Below are 22,206 nucleotides of genomic sequence, written 5' to 3'. Positions count from 1 at the left end.
AGATAGAATTTGGAACTCAAAGAAAAATGATTCTTAAAAATAGAGAGAAAAAATATCTGCAAAAATTTTTAAAGAGAGAAAGAAAGAAACTGAGGCCCAAAGTGAGTGAGTGATTTATCCAAAATCACAAAGACATTAAACAGCAGAATTGATAACTGAACCCTAATACTGTAAGACATTCTTTCCACAGAACTTTGCTATTTCATTACATGACCAACAATTTTTTTTGGAAAATAGTTCATTGGCAGTAATTCTATTTAGATATACAATCTGGGGACTTCTTATGCATCCAAAGAAAATAAATTGCTGTCTTCAATACTAGAGAATGGAGCATAATTCTAGAAAATTCCAATCGGTTATTTTTTGGAGAAGGAAAGAAAATTAAGCTTAAAATTTAACTAAAATGTTTATTTACATTTTAGAGGAATCATAGGCATTAAAACAAATGTTTTGCACCAAAATAATATATAATTTTTATTCATATTTTCGTGTGTACTTTTATGCTCTTTAGATCATAGATTTCATAGGTAGCCTAGAATTATAGATCTAGAACTAGAAGGAATTTTAGAAGACATTTGGTCCAACCTATTCATTTTATTGATGAGGAAACTGAGACCCAGATATAATGTGACTAAGTAACTGAATATGGATTTAAACCCACGTATAGTAACTCCAATTTCACTACTCTTCTCACTATATATTGAGAATACATATAATTTCTGAGAACCACTGGGATAGAGTATTAACTTTTAAAAATGGTTTTTAATTTGCTCTATCACAATACCCAATATGAAAAATTAAAACAAGCCTTTATGAAATTCTTGTCTTTAAAGCTTTTTTTTCCTACTTTATCTTGTTAATAGTAAACAGTATAAATAAATAAATCTAGAACCAAGAATCAGTATTATGTGTAATAGGGATAAACTATTGGTCTTTCCAGTAATATCAGGGGTAAAATATGCCTATTATTACCACTACTATTTGACATAGTCTTATATTTGACAGAGTCTTATAAATGCAATATATATATATATATATATATATATATATATATATGTGTGTGTGTGTGTGTGTGTGTGTGTGTGTGTGTGTGTGTATGTATATCATATATATACATACATATATACATTCTATGGTTATATATGAATAAATATATTATATGGGCGGCTGGATGGCACAGTGGATAGAATACCAGGCCAGAAGTTAGGGAAAACTCATCTCCATGAGTTCAAATCTGACCTCAGACACTTAGTAGCTGTGTGATCCTTGGTAAGTCACTTAACCATTTATCTCACTTTTCTCATTTGTAAAATGAGTTGAAGAAGGAAATAGCAAGTCACTCCAATACTGTCAAGAAACCCCGAAAGGGATCATGAAGAATCAGACATGACTAAACAACAACTGAAAAGCATATATTTATGTATACATATATATATATTTATTATATATAAAATTATACTGTTATACATTAATATTTATATATGCATAAAATATCAATAAGACCACCAAAATATTACGAGGATAATAATCAAAGAAGAAATAAAATTATTATTTTTTGCAAATGATATGATTTTATACTTAGAAAACCATAGAAAATCAACTAAAAAAACTAAATGAAATAACTAATAATTTTAGTAAAGTTGCATGCTAAGTCTTCCTAAATTACTTTATCCTGTTAAGAACTGAACTCATTTCTCTTTTATAATTTCAGGATGGCACAAATAACATATCTCCTCAGAAGTTGTTCATGTCCAACTCTTTGTGACCCTATTTGGGGTTTTCTTGGCAAAGATACTGGAGTCCTTTATCATTTCCTTCTCCAGCTCATTTGTACAGATGAGAAAACTGTGGAAAATAGAGGTAAATGCTCAGAGTCACACAGCTACTAAGTCTGAGGCCAGATTTGAACTCAGGATGACAAGCCTTCTTGACTCTAGCAGTCTGTTCACTGTGTCACCTAACTACCCCTCTCCTCAGATGCTGAATGGAAATTCTACAGGTAGCTAAATTTTTGCCACTCTTGAGGTTATTTTTCAAGGTATAGGACTAAAATCACAATGATATTGCTTTTCTTTCATACTAAAAGAGAACAGAGATGAAAAAAACAAAGGAAAAGGAGAATAAAATTCTGCTTGATTTTTTTTCTAAAAAAAAAGAAAAGAAAAGAAAGAAGTTATAGGGGGACTGAAACAAAGATGCAAAACTGGAATGCTATCTTGTTTCTGTCAATCTCATTAATGTCTGTTCTGCTCTCAGATATCCAGAGAGAAAAGTATGGTAAAGTGATTCTATACCTAGTGGCTATATAAGTTGTGCAGAGAATCAGAAATCATTCTGTGCACTGATTATTCAGTAGTTAATTAATAAAGAAAGTTTCAAAAAGAAAACTAGCAAATTTTCCATTTCTGCCTCTTCCAAAATCATTGTAAAGACAACCTGGTACCATCAAAAGAATTGGGAATCAGAGGGGTTCAAATCTCAGCTTTTATTACTTATAATATGAATGACATTGAACAAGTTACTTCCCATTAAAATCTCTCAGTTTCCTATCTATAAAATGTTATGGTTGGTCCAACTACAAAAATACAATTAAATCTGAAAGTCCTCTGAAATCTCCTCTCCAGCCCCATTCCATTACGTTCTGACTTTTCTAACTGAATCTTCTTTACCCCTAACCCAGCAATACAGAAGAAAATAATAAAATGCTGTTTCCTTTTCATTTAGTCAACAATAACAATACACTTTTTCAATAATTTACTTGACCTTTTAGAAGTGAAATAACCATCTAGAGGGGAATTTTCATATTTCTACAAGACAAGGTTCAAATTAGTACTTTGTGTTGGGAATAATAATTTTTTTCTTGTTCCATTTTTACTAGAAATTAATATTCAACTTTATTATAATCCAAGGAGTCCCAAAAACCCAGGGCTGCCCTCTTCTCCAATAAAGCCACCTGCTGCTTGAGATTTTTTTTTTTTAGGTGAATTAGGATTTAGGAATAAATGTCTAATTACAGTATATACTGGATGACTTTTTAAGATATTTTTTATCTTATAATAGATGTTCCCATTAAGTAAAATACCACTAGATTATTACTTTTTGTTTTTCAAGGCTCAAACTGTCTAGCAGAACATCTCCAGATACCAGCTCCCCCTCCAAGCGTGTCAATTGTCTCTGAAGACTCTCAAAATGATTTTCTGCATTCTGGGCCCTTTGCAGAGCTTTCTGGTGAAGTTCAGTCTCATTCTCCAATTGTTCAGTCAGTTTAGCTATCTGGGCTTCAAGCTGGGAAACCATCTGTTAAGAAAGAAACAGTATAGGACTAAGCTTCATTGAAAAGCAAGAAAGTATTTAAAAATGAGTGCTCAATTGCTCCAGCAAAACTATTTATATTATCACCTTACAGATTCAAATCAGTTGATTTCTTTAAATTAAAATTTTTTTTCATATAAAATCTAAAACAAAACACTAATCATATTTACCTCTAATGCAAAGATAAACTATTTTCACTATTTAACAAAATCTATTTACATTATCTAATATAGCCTGAATTCTGCCTAAAATACTGAGTTGGTTAAATGACTTCATTAGGGTCACACAACTAATAATCAGTGAATCAGGCCCATATAGTAGCTCTTGCCTATAATCCTCTAAGGGAGACTGATGGAATTTAAGCACTTGAGTTTAGGAATTCTGAATTACAAGAGCTAAAGTTGATCAACTGGTTGTCTATACTAATCTGGCACCAACATGATAATTATTGCTTTGGAGATAACCCTATATACTTTGTCTCATGGCAGAAAGCTCTCACATGAACCATATCTTATGTTTCTCTGTATTTATGCAGTCACTCAAAGAATATTAATTTAATAAATGCCATATTGCCATCTTTATTTTGCACACTAGAAACATAGTGCTCCATTTTTCTACACATATTCATTTGATTCAATGACAAGTTCAGAACAGGAATCCAGGACCCCTCTGGGGACAATACTTTTAAATAAAGAATGTTCAGTCTTTAAATATTAAGGAAATAAAATGTTGAGAATGAAATAATCAATGCCAAGGGTTGTTTTTTTGTTTTCAGTGTACTCTACGTAATTTCACATGGCATAGCAAAGGGACAGAGAGCTAGCTAACTTTGAAGCCAACGAGACCAGGATCCAGATCCTTCCTCTGATATGTACTTGTGAGAACCTCAGTAAATCACTTAATGTCTCAGTATTCTAGGTAAATCAAGACTTTAATCTGTGCAGAAAGTGACAGACTGAATTTATTGATAAGGAGTTTGTTTTATTAAAGAGTTCTATAGAATAATAGTGTCAAATTCAAAAAGAAATGGGGACATCAGACTATATATAAACATCTATGCCAAACACCTATTAATTTAGAAAAACATGTTAACATTATCTGTGTTCCATATTTAACATATTATTGGATTGCTTGCTCTCTAGGGAAGGAGGTGGGGTGAAGGTATGGAGAGAAGTTCGGGGGACAGTTTTTTGGGGGGATTGAATGGTGAGAACTGTTTTTGCATGTATTTTGAAAATAAAGGGTTATTCTTCATAAATAAATAAATAAATGATGTGGTTTTTTTTTTAAATAATAAAACATTATCAGTGTTCTATTGTATTACATTTTAATCAAGGAATGCATAGCCTGGGACCACATAATAGATATCTCTGCTACAGAACAATGAAATCATAGATCCAATCTTTGTCCCTATGTCTAAATACTTTCCCATATGATTACTAGTTAGCCAAGCTATTGCAGCCTTGGAGATAACTTATTTAGGAACTAAAAAGAAGGCTAAAGAAATTGTACTAGAGTCAGCTCAAACTGGGTTGAGAGAGTCATTTGTCAAATTTTCAATGTGAGCATTTTTACCCACAAAGTGGCAAATATAGGAAATCAGGGCTTGATTGATTGCTTTGTTAATTGTGAAAAATAAAGTGATGAAAATGTTAATACTATACTATAAGATTAAACTTAAATATTTTGTGTATACATTTTTAGAGAGCCAATATTACTATTTAATAGCTACCAAATCTACATTTCTAGCCTTGACTTTTCTCCCATCTGTTAGACTTATAGTCAATTTTCATTATTCACAGATTCCATATTTTTCAACTGGCCTCATTAAATTTTATTGGTAACCCCAAAATTAATACTCAAGGAACTTTTACAATCATTGAGGAACATAAGTAGAGTGGCAAAAAAAAAAAAAAAAGAGGGCATTCACAGTCCCAGCTGAAGATGAACAAAATGATACTCTTAACTCCTTTCATTATTACAAGTGAGTGGTTAAAGGAGGGATAGGCAGATATATGTTTGGAAATTAGCATGAATAAAACTTTAGAGAAGAAAGAAAAAGAAAAGAGAAAAGGAGAAGAAGGAAAGGAAAAAGAAGGAAGAAGAAGAGAAGGAGGAGGAGGAAGGAGGAGAAAAAACAAAGAAAAAGAAGAAAAAATAAGGGTTAGAATTCAGACCACCTATTCAATATTGGATGGGAAAAAACAAAGCAACTTCATGAAAACAACTCTATCAAAACATCATTCAGTGCAAGTTTTATAGATTTGTTTTTAACTTCAGAAATCACAGAGAAATCATTATCTGTGGCTTCTCAATTGTGTAAACCATTTTCAGCCTGGTTGATTGACTATTTAAAAAACAACCAAAAAGGAAGAAAATATTTTCTCTAGATAATCTACACTTATTTCTGAAGGTGTTGCACCTTAATGCCTCATGTCTCATTGTACAAAAAAAATCATAATTTCAAAATCCACCTGCTACAAGTGTCCTGAATTTTCAAGGTTAAACAAACACTAAGAACCCAATTCAAATTCATGATAATATAGTGGTGACGTTATAAAATAACCTTTAAAAAAGAAAAAAAAAGAAAATTGTCATGGTAGAAAGATAATGAATGTGCAGAAATAATTTACAGGAAAAGTAAGGCTTCCCTAGGTTCTATCATGAATTATAAAGGTAGGATTTTTAGAAGGATGACTGTTCTGCAAATGGAAGCACACCTAAGTTGATTAAGCCAAGCCAAGTCTGACTTTGCCTTTTTGGCCTTCAAATTGATATTTCTCAACTATTTACAGTATGTTTTGCCACATCAGCTAGAAGTCAGCACATTGCCTCTTCCATAAACAGATTTATCAAGTTGTAAAAAATATCAATTCTCCAGAAATACTTTTAAAATAATATGGGAGCCCTATTTTCTTCCAATGCTGCCTGAGCATGAGTCATATAAGACAGCAGTAACTATATGCTTGATTTGGGTTTTTAAAAAGGAAAAGGAGCTATTGAAAAAAGATTACTGGGTAGGAAAGTCAGATTAAGGCATGAAAAAGACTGAGTCATTATCACTTTTATGGGTGTAGAGAGGGTGGAACCAGCTTAAACAATTTACATCATTTTCTTTAGAAAATAAACAAATATATCATGCTGACAATTTTATGTTATTTCACATGCTAGAATTAAAACCATTTCAGGCAAAGCATTTTGAATGGAAATGGGGAAGGAAAATAATAACATGGGTGTAGGAGCAAGCCATTAGCTAGTGAAGGTCATCTACTTCCACTTGAATTAAATTATTTTTCTTGATAAAGACACATTTTAAAATAAAGGTTATTAGCATAAACCTTTCTTGAAGTAAGTTCCTTTATTCAACAAAGTAACTATGTTAAATCATTCTATAAGCAAATTACCAAAATGCATACAATACTGTAAGCTCAGTGATGTATCATATAATGTCACATTTTGTAACCCAACATTTTGCCACATCAGAAGTACTGACCTACTACTTGTCAGTTTAATATAACTACAACATTGTACAAGGAAAAAACATTGAAAGATTTAAGAACTTTGACTGAGGCAATAAGCAATCAACCCCAGATTCTCCCAATCTCTTAGAGATAATCAGTGCAATGAAACTTAGATTTTCACAAGCAATCAATGTGTGACTTTATTGTGCACTATTTTATGCCCATTTATTATAAGGGGGCCCTTTAGGTTTTTTTGGTGGGAGAAAGATTAGAGGAAGGAGAAATGATATCAAAAAAAGAAGAAAAGAGTATCATTTTTAAAATGTAGAGGAGAGAGCAAAAGGAAGAAACCTCAGAGAAACAAAACAACGTGGGTAGCATGTTAAATTTAATATGCACTCTTAAAAAACAAACTATATTAAAATTTCATGTGTTTGTGTATATTATTCTTTTCCATTTATATGAAAATTTGATGTTTTATGTTCTTCAGAGTTTTTATGTTGTTTTTTTTTTTTAAAGAGACATAGGATGTTCGATCATGAAAGAAAAAGAAAAAGAGAAAGAGGAAGAAAGGAAGGAAGGAAGGAAAGAAGGAAAGAAGGAAGGAGGAAAGGAGGGAGGGAGGGAGGAAGGGAGGAAGAGAAGGAAGAAGGGAGAAAGGGAAGGAGAGAGGGAAGGAGGGAAGAAATAAAAGACAGAGAAGAAAATATGCTTCAATCTACTATTTGAGTCCAAAGTTTCTCTAGCTAGAAGTGTCTAGTATATAGGAGTCTTTTGGAATTGTGATTGATTCCTGTTATTGACCAGAATTACTAATTTTTTTTAAATTGATTATTTTTACAACTTTACTGTTAGTGTATAAATTGATCTCCTGGTTATGTTTTATTTCATTTTGCCTCAATTCATACAAGTCTCCCAGGTTTTTCTCAAATCATCCTCTTCATCATTTCTTACAACACAACAATATTCCATGGCATTCATATACCACAATTTATTCAGCTATTCACCAATTGATTGGCATTCCCTCAGTTTCCATTTCTTTGCTACCATAAAAAGAGCTGCTATCAATATTTTTCTACATTTTCCTCCATCTTTGAACTTTGGGGATATAGACCTAGAAATGGTATCACCGAGTCAGTGAGTATGTACACTTTAATAAATTTGAAGTTATATTTCCAAATTTGTTTCCAAAAAAGTTGGACATTCACACTGTGAAAATATACTGTTTTCCCTCAGCCTCGTCATCATTTATCATTTTCCTTTCATGTCATCTCAGCCAATTTGATGCCTGTGATGTGATATCTCAGATTAAAATCAGATTTTAATAAGTTATGCACAGAAAATAAAAGCAAAAACAGGTGTAAGCAAGGCAAAATAACAACTTGGGATTTTTTCCTTTTTTTTCTCCAAAGAACCAGAAAGCATATTAGTCACCAAACATCAGACTTAATTGCTAAAAATAAGTGGGTGCCAAAAACAACCAATTTAGAATATAAATTAATGTATAAAATCTTATAAGAAAGGATGATCAATAAGTATGAGTAGTATTATTTCATAAAGTCAAGAGAAGTTATAACAGGTAAAATCACTGTCCAGACAATTAGCAAAATATCCAGCGAAACAAAGCCATCACAAGGGTATTCAAAAGAGGAAAATGGAAAGAATAGCCTCAAAAGAGAAAAAGGAAAAAAGATGTTCAAAAAAACATTTTATCAAAATGTTTCTTCCATCAAGTTTAGTAGTATCAAGTACTGGAACCCTAATACCTTAGACCCTAAGATACTTACATGGAAGATAGAAATGGCACTAGTGAGAACAAAGATAGAAAAAAAAGCAACCAAACTGGACCAGTTATATAAAGGATATCATTATTAGAGATAATGGAAATTATGAGGGCCTTGAGAGAACCTATATGCAAGGTGTCTGAAGGAGATAATACTAAGGCATGAAAAAAACTGGTGACCTTATTAAAACTTTCCTCCAAAAAAAGATGACTGACAAAATATAAATAATTACCAACCTATTACAAAATTTTTATGAAAGTCACACACAAATTAAGAGCAATGTCAATGAAAATATTAAAAGAGGATAAATAGGCTTTTGAAAATTATATACCATATGGATCACATTTTTTAAATCTTATAGATAGTTGAAAATTACAGGGCCTATGAAGTCTTATTGTGCTTATTATGTGTTAATTACAGAAAGAAAAAAGAAAGAAAGAAAGAAAGAAAGAAAGAAAGAAAGAAAGAAAGAAAGAAAGAAAGAAAGAAAGAAAGAAAGAAAGAAAGAAAGAAAGGAAGGAAGGAAGGAAGGAAGGAAGGAAGAAGGAAGGAAGGAAGGAAGGAAGGAAGGAAGGAAGGAAGGAAGGAAGAAAGAAAGAAGAAAGAAAGAAAGAAAGAAAGAAAGAAAGAAAGAAAGAAAGAAAGAAAGAAAGAAAGGAAGGAAGGAAGGAAGGAAGGAAGGAAGGAAGGAAGGAAGGAAGGAAGGAAGGAAGGAAGGAAGGAAGGAAGGAAGGAAGGAAGGAAGGAAGGAAGGAAGGAAGGAAGGAAAGAAGAAAGAAAGAAAGGTAAGTATTTGATTCAGCAGAACAGAATACTGCCTTCACTGTCTCCTACATATCAAGATCTTGGAAGGTATAATAAAAAGAATAATGCTATGCTATAGTATTTTGATGCTAAAGACAAGTAAGACATAAAACAGGGGGATATGTGCTTGCCAAAGATATTTGACACTTCAGTGAAGTGTCAGTCAAGAAGGGATTCCCTGTTCCTGATGAAGTCCTCCAGACACTCCTATTTGTGAATTGAATTGCACTGATTGCAGCAAGCTCCAGGACATTTCAGAGCTTGCAGGAATATATCTGTAATTACTCAAAGGAATTTGAGCTATCCAATCACATAAGAAAGACAAAGTGGATAAAGATGTGAATAGGTTATGCACTAGATAAAATTCTGAACTTGGAATCCGGAGACCTCAGTTCAAATCCTCTCTCAGAAATTTACAGGCTGTGTGCTTCTGAAAAGTCATTTAACTTCCCTGAAATTCAGTTTCCTAATCTGTAAAACTAGGGGAATGACTTCAACCAATCCCTTCCACCTCTAAATATATGATCTTACAATCCCGAAAATGTCTACTGCTCAGATTTTGACATACATTTCGATGGCTATCCTATAAGGCTTATCCAGCTCCTGCGTCAGAAGTTGAAAGTAAGAAGATGAGCTAAATTTCCTTCAGAAAATCATAAAACTCTTTTACTGATGTTATCATGAAAGCAAAAATCCATTCATTTAATCTTAACATTTTGCTGTTAATAATGAGATAGAGAGTCCTATTACTTCCAAAAACCTTTCTAAGGAGAAATAGTCCACATAAGAAAATGGAGAGACATCATGGGTGTAAGTAGGCTGCAATGTATGCTGAGTCAGGAACTCCAAAGAATAGTAGTAAAGGACATCATCAAAAAATATAATGGCAAAAAAAAGAAGAAGCAGCAGCTAGCAAAAAGTAAGAGATAAAAAGCTTAAGTACTCCACCAGTAATTTTGTGATATCAGGAGAAAGTGGGGAGGACTTTCTAATGCCTTCAGTGGGACCTCAGTGACAAATTTGTGGAAGCTCAGGTCTATTCTCAAGTCTTCTAGGCCATCCTTCTCTTCTCTAAGCAAATGATCTCACCTTTTCTCTAAGCAAATGACCTCATCTTTTCTCTTAGTGACAAAACTGAATTTAGCCATCACAATCTCGTTTCCATCTCTACTCTACAAATCAAAACTCCTCTGGTTCTTCATCCATCTTCACTTCATTGGCCCTAACCTCTGAGGAAGAAGAGGTGCTTCTTTTTTCCAACGCTAAATCTCTATGTCCTTGATCACATTTCCTTTCCAAATTATTACAGCTCTCTTCCTCTTCATATTATCTTACAGTTGCCTACTTTTTTTTTTTGTGGTCTATCCTCCAAGCTAAATGTAAGCTCTTTGAAGATAGAGATTATTATATTTTTGTTTTTGAATCCTCAGAATCTCCTTAAATATAACAGAAGCTTAGCAAATGTTTCTTCAGTTGTATTTGGAGGGTAGTATCTAATAAAGTACTACCAGGATCTATTGTTGGCCAAATTCTTTTTAACTTTTTTATTGAGGACTTGGATGAAGGGAGAGGTAATATATTTATAAAATTTGTGGATGTTATGAAACTTATAAGAATAGTTAAGATATTAGATCAACAGTTCTCAAAGTATAATTCAAGGATCCCTGGGGGGTCTACAAGACCCTTTCATGGGATCAGCAAAGTCAAAACTATTTTCATACTAATACTAAGATGTTTACTCTCTAATACATCAAATACTCTCATAAACAAAAGCTCTTTGAGAGAGAGGAAAGTTTTAAGAGTTTAAAGGAGTCTTACTAATAACTGCTGTGAGCTGATCCAACCATTTTGGAAAGAAATTTGGAACTATGGACAAAGGACAACCAAACCATGCACACCTTTTGATCCAGCAACATCAGTATTAGGTCTGCATCCCAGAGAGATCATAAAAAGAGACAATAACCAACATATACAAAAATACATAATACAAACAAAAAAAAATAGCAGTTCTTTTTGTGGTAGTAAAGAATTGGAAATGGAGGGGATGACCATCAAATGGGGAATAGCCAACAAGTTGTGATATATAAATGTAATGGAATACTATTGTGACAAGAAATGACAAGCAGGAGGATTCCAGAAAAATCTGAAAAAACTTATATGATCTGCTATAAAGTGAAGTGAGCAGAACCAAGAAAACATTGTTTTCTTTTAAACAGCAACAACATTATGTAATGATCAAATGTAATGCATTTGGTTCTTTTCAACAATGAGGAGATTCAAGGGAATTCCAATAGACTTGTGATCAAAAGAGACATCTACATCCAGAGAGAGAAGTATGAAGAATGAATTAGATGAAAGCATAGTATTTTCACTTTTTATTGATCTTTATTTGCTTGCTTGCTTGCTTTTTTCTTGTAGTGTTTTTTCCTTATCTTTTGATCTTTCTTTTAATCACAAGTACAATGTGCATGTATTGGGTAAACAAATTCATTTACTTTGATTACTAATGCTAAAAAATTTAGGGTAAGAATTTTCTTTTCTATCTTATTTTAATTATTCTACCTTTACTTCCAAAAGCCCCAGTTAAAATTCCAAATCTTTGATTTTTCTTGTGCAGCATGACAAATATAGAAATATGTCTAGAAAAATTGCACCTATGTTGGATATCTAACCTATGTTAAATCATTAGCTATATGGAAGAGATGGGAAGAAGGCATAGGAAAAATTTAGAACACAAAGCTTTGCAAAAGTAAAGCTTGAAAACTATCTTTGCACATATTTGGAAAAATAAAAACCTATTAAAAATGAATGTTTAAAATTTTCTATATGTGTTATTGGAAAATATAAAATACTATTTTAAAGAAAAAGAGTTCAAAGAAGTTTTGAAACTATAGAGTTTGAGGACTAATACATTAGATGACAAAATCTGCATACAAATATAACCCAGACTGAAACAATGGGCTAAATCTAGATGAAATTTAATCAAAAATATAATTGTAAAATACAACATGAATTCAAAGAATTAACTACAAAAGCATAGGATGGTAATGTATTATAGACAAAAGCACATTTGAAAAGATTTAGGGGTTTTAGTGTACTTCAACCTTGATATGAGACAATACAACATAGTGCTCTGCAAAAAGCTAACACAATCTTAAATGGTATTAAGACAGGTAGTATATCCAAAGAAGAGAATAAATAAATGATTGAATTAAAAAGTAATTATTCAATACTTACTATGTGCAAAGTACTTGGCTAAGTGCTACTGATACTTTAAATATAAATACTTTCCAGGAGTGTTGAGAACCAAATGTTAAATTTTCAAAACCAGGATTTATACTTCAGAAATCATTTCTTGCAAGAAACTTCAAACCCAAAGTACTGCTAAGGCTAAATTCACTACATTAGATGCTTAGGGAATGTAAGACTTAACAGAAGAAAAATTTTCTTGATTATGAATTTTGGTATGCATTTACTTTGGATTCTGTAGATGTGACAAACTTGTTCTATATGTCATGTCTTCTTAGTTTGATGCTGGCAAAGGAACTGAAGACACAGACAAAAGCTGGGTACAAAATAAAATCTGATATGCCCAGGGAACCCTGAGTGCTATTTTTCCTAGAATCAATCTCTATTTGTCCTAAATTTATAAATGGTTATTGTTAAAATATGCAAAAAAAAAACCATGAAAATATGCAAAAATAATTTTCAAATGCCTTTAAGCTTTCTTGAAACATTTTGAAATGGTACATTTTATATATCATTAAAATGACCATTATAAAACTTTCTTCTCCAATGTATTAAATGGACCTGATAAAGAATATTTTAGTTAATGTTATCCTAGCTAAAGCTACCAGATGTATTTTAAAAAGACAAAGTTACATACTTAAATATCCTCTCAAACAGATTTTCTTTTACCAATTTGAACAAGTTTTTGCCCAGTCTGTCTCTAATCCATATTGAATTAGTTTTATTAATTATACCAATTATTATTCGCAAAGTTTTGTTAGCAAATTAGTAAATATTTATTAAATTATACTAAAGTACTAAATAAAAACAACTCCCCACTTACTTGCTTCTTGTTTTCTTCCTGTTTGTTCATTTCCTGTATTCTGTTCAATATATCTTCCTTTGAAGGCTTATCCATCACTGAGTTTCTACTTAGAAGTTCTGCAAGTTGCTCCATGAATGAACAGAAACGGCTCTGAGAGGTCTTTGCTTCCTCCATGCAGTTCTTCAAACTCTTCTCTGTTTCATATGATTTTTTCTTCAGACAGCTCAGCTCCTTCTTAGAGGCATCCCAGGCCCTCTGGCCAACAGCTAGTCTTTCTTGTAAGATTTTAATTTCCTTCTCAAAACTCTGTTTTGCTTCTACAGCACTAGTCAAGTCCTTTAAAATAAATAAATAAATAAAATGGGGTTGGACTGGTAAAAACTAGTGTTTTTGAATCAGAAAAACAAAGCCAGTCTTTACTAGGTAATATTTTAGGTGCATGTCCCCACATAAAACTGCCCTGAACAATGTCATTCTTATTAACTATCTTAATGTATTGTATCTTAATCCCATATAAAATAAAAATTGAGATGTAACATATTATTCATTCGAGTGTCTTTATCCTGGATTCCTCATTATTTCTCACTGCCCTCTAGAATGTTGTTTCATCTGAACTTGTGGTTTTCTGCAAACAACTAGGGATTACAAGTACAATGTGCATGTATTGGGTAAACAAATTCATTTACTTTGATAACTAATGCTAAAAAATTTAGGGTAAGAGTTTTCTTTTCTATCTTATCTTAATTATTCTACCTTTACTTCCAAAAGCCCCAGTTAAAATTCCAGATGAAAATAATATGCCAGAATCACATCAAAATCAACATTTATTACTACTGAGAGTACTACGCACTGTGATATGCAATGGGGAAGAAACAAAGTTTTAAATAGAAAATGATCCCTACCCTCATAAAGAGATAAGATAACCCATCCCCACACATAAAAGAGACTACAATTTTACATGATAATTGAATTAAGGAGTTTACAAAAGAAATGCTTTGTAGTGGGAAGACAGTCATTACCAAAATACCAGTGCTTGTATGAATTAGAAAAAGAGAGAAGAACCAACAAACAAAAAACAATGAAGAGAGATAGGAGAAATACTAAAGTATGGGAAAAGAAAGTAGCTTGGAGAAACCCAGCAACAGTTACAAACCGCAGAGATATTTAAGTAGAAAACAAAATGTACTAGGTAGAGATGGATTTTGAGAGAACAGATTACAAATGATTCAGAGAAAGAATGGGTGAGGTAAAATACCTAAAATTCTATAGGAAAAGTCAACCCATGATGTTTGGAAGCTCTAAAACAGGGGTTTCCACCTAGAGTCCAGAAACAGGGTTTGGTTTGGTTTTTAATATTTTGAGAGCTGTATTTCAATATAATTTTTTCTTTTGCATTATATTTTATGTATCTTATAATATTATAAGAAGGGATCCATAAGTTTTAACAGACTGTCAAGTGACTGTATGGCGCATACACACACACACACACACACACACACACACACACACAATTGTTAAGAACCATTTTTGAAAACACAAAGTGATCAGTAGGAAAAGAGTGAGTCATCTAAGGAGACTAATGTAGATGTATTTAGATTTTTTTTTTTAAGGCATATACAGAAGACAGAAACAATGGAACCAAGGGTGATTCTAAAGGAATAGCATGAAGAGGAAATAAAGAACTTTAAACAACACATACTCAACTAACTTGTATTAGATAAGATAGAATTATTAATCAGCTATGTTACTTCAACAATCTTTGCCAAGGAAAAATTATCTTTGGAATGAAAAGAACTCAATGACCTTGAATACTATAATACTCCCCATACTCTTCTGAAATCCCAGGCTTCAGAAACTCCTGCTACTTGGCTTTATATTTCCCTTCTTCATAGTCACCATTTATTAGACTAAGAGATTATACCAGGCCTCACCATTGCTGATGACTAATTCAGGGCTCAAGAACTCTCTTCTCAGACCACAGGGTTGAGAGCATATATAACTGCAGCATCCCTTTGACTCAGATCATTATTGGCTCCCAGGTATAGGTGAAACTAGTCTTAGTTTTCCATCCCCAATCCACACTGGGTACTGCTCTTTTCTGATCTACACGCAGCAGGATATCTGAGATGCTGCAATGAAGACTTCTTTTTATAGGACCATATAAACAATGCACAGCAGGAGCAAGCAAAACAAATAAAATCTATGAATTATTATCAGAGGAAAAAAATAACTTACTGTTGTTTTTTTTTTTAAAGATGGCATTATATGAACAAAGGTTAGCCTATAGTACTGGACTTAGAGACAAAAATACTTGAGTCATAATGCAGCCTAAGGACTTAGCTACATGATTCTGGGCAGTTTACTAAACCAATCTCAATTTCTTTTCTGTAAAAGGATTGAAATAGGACTAAAATTTGTGCCATTTTGTAGACAGAAGGTAAAGGAAGAAAGGAAAAAAAGAAGGAAGGAAGGAAAGAAGGAAGGAAGGAAGGAAGGAAGGAAGGAAGGAAGGAAGGAAGGAAGGAAGGAAGGAAGGAAGGAAGGAAGGAAGGAAGGAAGGAAGGAAAGAAAGAAGGAAGGAAGGAAGGAAGAAGGAAGGAAAGAAGGAAGGAAGGAAGGAAGGAAGGAAGGAAGGAAGGAAGGAAGGAAGGAAGGAAGGAAGGAAGGAAGGAAGGAAGGAAGGAAGGAGAGAGAAATTGAATTTAAAAAATTGATATACAGAAAAATAATTTAAAGAATTTAATAAGTATAATGAGAAGCAGCATGCCTTTTAGAATAGCGACCCGATCTTGAATTCAAGAAGACCTGGGTTCAGGTTCTGCCTCTAATGCATAATGATTATGACCCTGGGGAAAACACTTATCCTTTCTCTCAATGCCCCCAGAAAATGGTCCCAGACTATAAGTTGCACAGAAAGTTTGGATGCCAATGAAATAATAGGCCTTTTTTTGTTATTGGTTGGGCAAGGAGGGGAGAAGGGGGGTGAGGGCGGGGAGGAGATTAATATTAAAATAACATCTATTGTGAGAAAAGTCAACTGAGTCCTTCTGTTTACCCTGCTACATGAATATAAAAGAAAGATCCAAAAGATGTTTTTTAAAAAGCAATATTTTAGAAAAACATTTTTTTTTTATAAAAGCACATGTATATAAAAATCATTGCTTGATCAATGAACATGCAAAAGTCTACCAGTTAGATAGATTAGGTTTAGGGAAACCAAGTTCAAAAAGCAAAATGGAATTTCATGAATAGAAACCTATAATACCCATGATTAGATTATGAAGGCCTTCCAGATGATGGCCTACAATTTTCATCATTTGCCCTCCTACATTATGAAAGTTGGCTATCACTGGAAGATTTAATGACAACTGATATTTGCATAGTATTTTAGAGTTTGCCTGGTATTCTACCTATACTAGTTTCTTTGTACCTCAGAATATTCCCTTTGGGGTAGCTGCTACAGGTTATATCTATACTTCTTTGGTTAGAGAATCTATTCATAGCCATACAGCCACAAAAGTCAGAGGCACTTTAAATCTAAGTCGTCTTCACTTCACATCTAGCATTATTCCACTACATTGATAGAGCCCATAGTAGAAATTATATGTGAAATAAATAAGTTCAAAGTGAGGGAGAGTATAAAAATTTGTCCAGAATATTATGGAAGACAATCAAATAATTTACTGGATTGATCAATTTCTCTCTCTTTCTCATCCTCTTTTCCATTCTCTCTCTATCCTTTCCTGTCCCTCTGTGTCTCTGTCTTTCTCCATCTCTCTGTCTTTCTCTCACACAAACACCACACAGAGATAGGCATAAACATACTCAAACACACAAACTGATTTTTAAATCAACTAAATTCAATGTACCGATATAAAAGGAAATTCAAAACATGGATGAGTAGTTAAAGTGCCTGTATCTCAGGAGTAATAACTGAGCTAATTATAGAAGTCATTTCTAAAAATGCTTCACCTTTCAAGTTGCTGGCAATAGTTGACTTCATTTCCCCTTTGCCATTCTAAAACAGTCCTCTTAGAGAAGCCCCACTGTGACTACTAATTAAATTATGGGTTAGTAAAGTAAAAAATCAAGGACACTTTCTCACAATTACAATATTTCAACAGTTTGCAGACTTACTTTCATCAAGAAACATGATGAATGGTTAATTATAGTCCCCAGCCTCAGCAGTAACAAATTTACTGAACTATACTAAAATAAAATTGGGATGGGGTGGGGAGAGAATTGATCAGAATATTGAAAGTACCAATGAGATTGCTTAAGAAAACAAATTCACATCCAATCACCCTAGCATTTCAAATACAATATGAATACATAATAAGGGACTTTTATAAGGAAAAGAAAAAAAAATCAACTGGGATACAAAAAGGGGCAGTTTGTATGGTCAGTCAAGTGACCCACTCAATATCTGAATAAGCATAATAAACATATGCTAAGTATATATACTATATGTTAGACGTGCTATGTTAGTACTGTATATTTTTCAAAGAAATTTAATCACAACAATTGTATAAGGTAGGGAATACGAGGAATACCATCATTTTATAAATGTGGAAATTGAGGTTCAGACAGGATAAATGAATTGTGTGAGGTCATATAGCTAGTAAATGATGAAAACATAGCTCAAATCTAGGTCCTCTGACTCTAAATTTCCACTCAATACCTCACTGCTTTTCATTAGAATAACTTTGTGCTGTTGCAAAATTCTCAGTGAGTCCAGTTTAATGTTATAAATTTTAGACTCAGAAATTCATTCAGCTAACAACCTTCAATGATAAAATAATATACATAGAAAAAAGATTCAAACCCCAATTGAGACAGTATGTTGTTATTTGACTGCCTTAATGACAAAGACCTAAGTAATTCCATCAAATCCTGCACTTAGCTTGGTACATGAAAAGATATGAATCCAATGATATAAGTACAAGGTTTCTGTGAGAAATACCATGTAAATTTCAAAATATTGGAGTATCGAGGTACTCAGTGGTTAAAGGACTAGCCCAAGAATCAGGAGGGTTTACGTTCAAATCCTGTCTCAGATACTCAGACATTTATTATGTGTGTGACCTTGACAAGTCACTTAGCCCCCATTAGTATCAAGGCAGAGAGACAGAAATAAACAGACACACAGAAAGAGAGAGAGAGAAAGAGAGAGAAAGAAAGAGAGAGTCTGAGAGACAGAGAGAAATGAGTTACTGTAACCCATCCCATAGTTGGCTCTAGAGTAGACTCAGATACAATTTGAAAGCCCATTCACAAAATTTCTCAAGTTCTTGCCCCTAATTAGATTAATTCTGGAAATGTCACTGTCTGGATTATTTTGCTCCCACCAAAATAGCTCTTAGTTCTCCATTAAACACTTATAATGAGTATAGGACAAATTTTATTCAATGCAAGAAAACATTCAGACTAGATCTACACTAGGATAGTGTAAAATTCTTCCCTCCTGACTTCCAGGGGTGGAGCCAAGATGGCAGAGATGACACCCATTTCTCTCTTACCTTCTCTACAACCTTCACAATAATTACAAAATCCAACCTCTGAATTAGCCCTGGCCAGGCAGAACCCACAAATATTGGGAGTGCAACAAATTATCAGCAGAAGATAATTTCAAAGATCACTAGAAAAGGTCTGTTTCAATTGGAAATGGGAGGGAGGCAGCCAGCACAAGCAGCTGAGTACAAATGCGAGTGCAGACAAAGCAGAGTCACAAGGTGGTACAATCTCTGTGTGGTGGTGCAGACTCCTGTAGCAGAGAATGTACAGGGAGGAATCTACCGGAGTGTACAGCACTGTTGGCCACTCTGCCCTGGTTGCAAGCCAGTAGATCAGCAGAGAAGTTATAAAATATCAATACAAACACAAAAAGTAAATAGTGAGCCCCAAAACACTCATGGGACCTGGCCACGCCCACCCAGCACCCAGAATGAATCAGCACTAACCCAGTGCAGCAGTGATTGCTTGGCCTAAAGGCAGACCTTAACTTAAAAAAAAAAAAAATTTGAGTAAAAAAGTAAAGAGGACTCTAACAATTGACAACTTTTATGGTGAAAGAGAAGAACCGATTTCAAACCCTGAGGAGACTAAAAGCAAATTGTCTGCAAATAAGCCCCAAAAGGCGATATAGCTTAGTCCCCTTCACACAAGGCTCTCTAGAAGAAATTTAAAAGGATCTTTAAAAAGAGCTAGAAGAAAAATGGGGAAAGGAAATGATAAATTTGCAAGAGGCTTTGGAAAAGGCAACACAGAAACTATCTGAACAAAATTCATTATAAAATAGATTTAGTTAAATGGAAAAATTCATTAAAAGATACATTTGATAAAATGGAAAAAGAAAGCAAATCCCAGAAAAACAGAATATGTGAAAAAGAAAAAGAAAATAACTCCTTAAAAAACAGAATTTGTGAAATAAAAAAAAAAATCCATAGAACAAAACAACTCCTTTAAAACTTCAATTGGACAAATACAAAACAAAACAAAAAAGTTAAAAAAAAATTAAATGAAGAAAATAATTCACTAAAAATCAGAATTGAACAAATGGAAATGAATGACTCCATGAGACAAGAAAAATCAGTCAAGCAAAATCCAAAAAATGTAAAATAGCTAATTGGGAAAACAACCAACATGAGAAATAGATCTAGGGGAGACAATCTAAGATTATTGGAGTCTCTGAAATACATGATGAAGAAAAGAGCCTAGACACTATCTTTCAGGAAATCATCAACAAGAATTGCATAGATATTATAGAAACAGAAGGTTAAATGACCATTGAAAGAATTCATCAAATGCATCTTGAAAGAGACCCCAAAATTAAAACCCCAAGGAATATCATGACTAAATTTGAGAACTATCAGACTATGGAAAAAATATTACAAGCAGCCAGAAAGAAACAATTCAAATACCAAGGAGGCACAATTAGGATTACTCAGGATCTGGCAGCTTCTACTTTAAAAGCTCATAGGGCCTGGAATCTGATATTCCAAAAGGTGAAGTAACTTGGAATGCAGTGAAGAATAAATTACCCTGCTAAACTAGCATTTTCTTTCAGAGCAGAAGATGGACATTCAATGAAACTGTGAATTCCATTTATTTTTGATGAAAAGACCAGAGCTAAACAAAAAATCTGACCTCCAAATATAGAACTCAAAAGAAGCATAAAAAGGTAAAAAGAAAAAAAAAAATCTTGAAAACTCTATTTCTGTTATGAGTATACATTGAGAGTACTTGTATAATCTGATTTTACTTTTATAATATAAAAGGGAAACTAAAAATGGAAAGGGGACTGTAATAGAAAAAAAAAGGATAAAGTGGAGGTAAAATGAGGAAAATTACATCTCAGGAAGAGGCAAAGAAAACATATTATAATTGAGGGAAAGAAGGGAGGGTGAGGAATATTGTGTGAATCTTACTCTCATCAGATTTGTCCCAAAGAAAGATTATTAGATATATTTGATTTCACTGAAAAACATCTCTCATCTTATAGAAAAGTGGGAAGGGAAAGGGGAAAAGGGAAGAAGTAGGCTAAACAAAAGGGAAAAGAAAAATAGTAGGGGAAAGATATAAGAAAGGGGGAGAGTCTCTAAAGAGGAAGGACTACTTGAGGCAAGTAGTGCTCATAAGTAAAATATAGGGGAGGAGAGAAAGGGGGAAAGGAAATAAAGTATAATTTAGGGTTAATAAGATGGCAGGAAGTATAGAATTGGGAGTTTTAACTATAAATGTGAATGAGGTGAACTCTCCTGTAATGTTCTCTTGTTCGGTTTTCTTGGAGGTCTCTGAGCAGCCTTTTTTTAATTCAGTAATCACCACAAGAACAGCCAGGTGTTAAAGTCCAGATTCTTTATTATCTCCTTCCTGGGGCTAGGCAGCTTTCTGGAGAATCTTTCAGACTGGCCTTGGTCTCATTGGAGAAATGCAGGAGGAGAGCCTGCCACCAGGAGCCTGACTGAAGGTGGAAATGAATCTGTCTCCTTGGCTCAGAGAGCTTCCAGTGTGCTTGTCTTCTGTGGTTCTCAGTTCCTGCTTATGTGCTCAACATTGAGTATAAACCAATCATTATATCACTAAGAAACCATTATTTATTGTAAGATTTATTCAATCATTCTCAACTTAGAGTACTATTAATCATCAAGCTTAACTAGATAACTATTGTCTCATCAATTCCACTTAGTACTTTGTAAGAATCCTTGTTTCAAGTTCAGAGTTCTGGCCCATAACACTATCCCCTAAACATAAGCGGATTGAAGACTGATTAAAAGCCAGGATGCTACAATGTGTTGTTTACAAGAAACACATTTAAAGCAGAGTGATACATACAGAGTAAAGGTAAAAGGCTGGAGCAGAATCTATTATGCTTCAGGTGAAGTAAAAAAAGCAGGGGTAGCCATCCTGATCTCAGATCAAGCAAAAGCAAAAATTGATCTAATTAAAAGAGAAAAGGAAGGAAACTATAGCTTGCTAAAGGGTACCATAGATAATGAATCAATATCAATATTAAACGATATGCACCAAGTGGTGTAGCATCTAAATTCCTAAAGGAGAAGTTGAGAGTTGCAAGAAGAAATAGACAGCAAAATTATAATAGTGGGAGATCTCAGCCTTGCTCTCTCAGAACTAGATAAATCAAACCACAAAATAAATAAGAAAGAAGTTAAAGAGGTAAATAGAATACTAGAAAAACTAGACATGATAAATCTTTGGAGAAAACTGAATGGAGACAGAAAGGAGTACAATTCATGGAACCTATACAAAAATTGACTATATTAGGACATAA

General features: G+C 33.3%; 1 protein-coding gene across 2 annotated transcripts in view; it reads right to left on the bottom strand.

Annotated features, from left to right (window-relative positions):
* The window catches only part of CCDC170 (coiled-coil domain containing 170), a 121,503-nt gene that overhangs the window by 44,267 nt on the left and 55,030 nt on the right, over positions 1-22,206 (bottom strand). For both annotated transcript variants that reach the window (XM_051997956.1, XM_051997955.1), the window contains exons 6-7: positions 13,434-13,751; positions 3,097-3,297 (exon numbers count right to left, since the gene is read on the bottom strand). In XM_051997956.1, coding sequence (XP_051853916.1) covers positions 3,097-3,297; positions 13,434-13,751 — 519 coding nt within the window. The remainder of the gene's footprint in view (positions 1-3,096; positions 3,298-13,433; positions 13,752-22,206) is intronic.

This window comes from Antechinus flavipes, chromosome 4, assembly GCF_016432865.1.
Source record: "Antechinus flavipes isolate AdamAnt ecotype Samford, QLD, Australia chromosome 4, AdamAnt_v2, whole genome shotgun sequence".
NCBI lineage: Eukaryota > Metazoa > Chordata > Mammalia > Dasyuromorphia > Dasyuridae > Antechinus > Antechinus flavipes.
The sequence above is the reverse complement of the archived record's forward strand: the minus strand, read 5'-3'. Positions and strand labels throughout refer to the sequence as shown.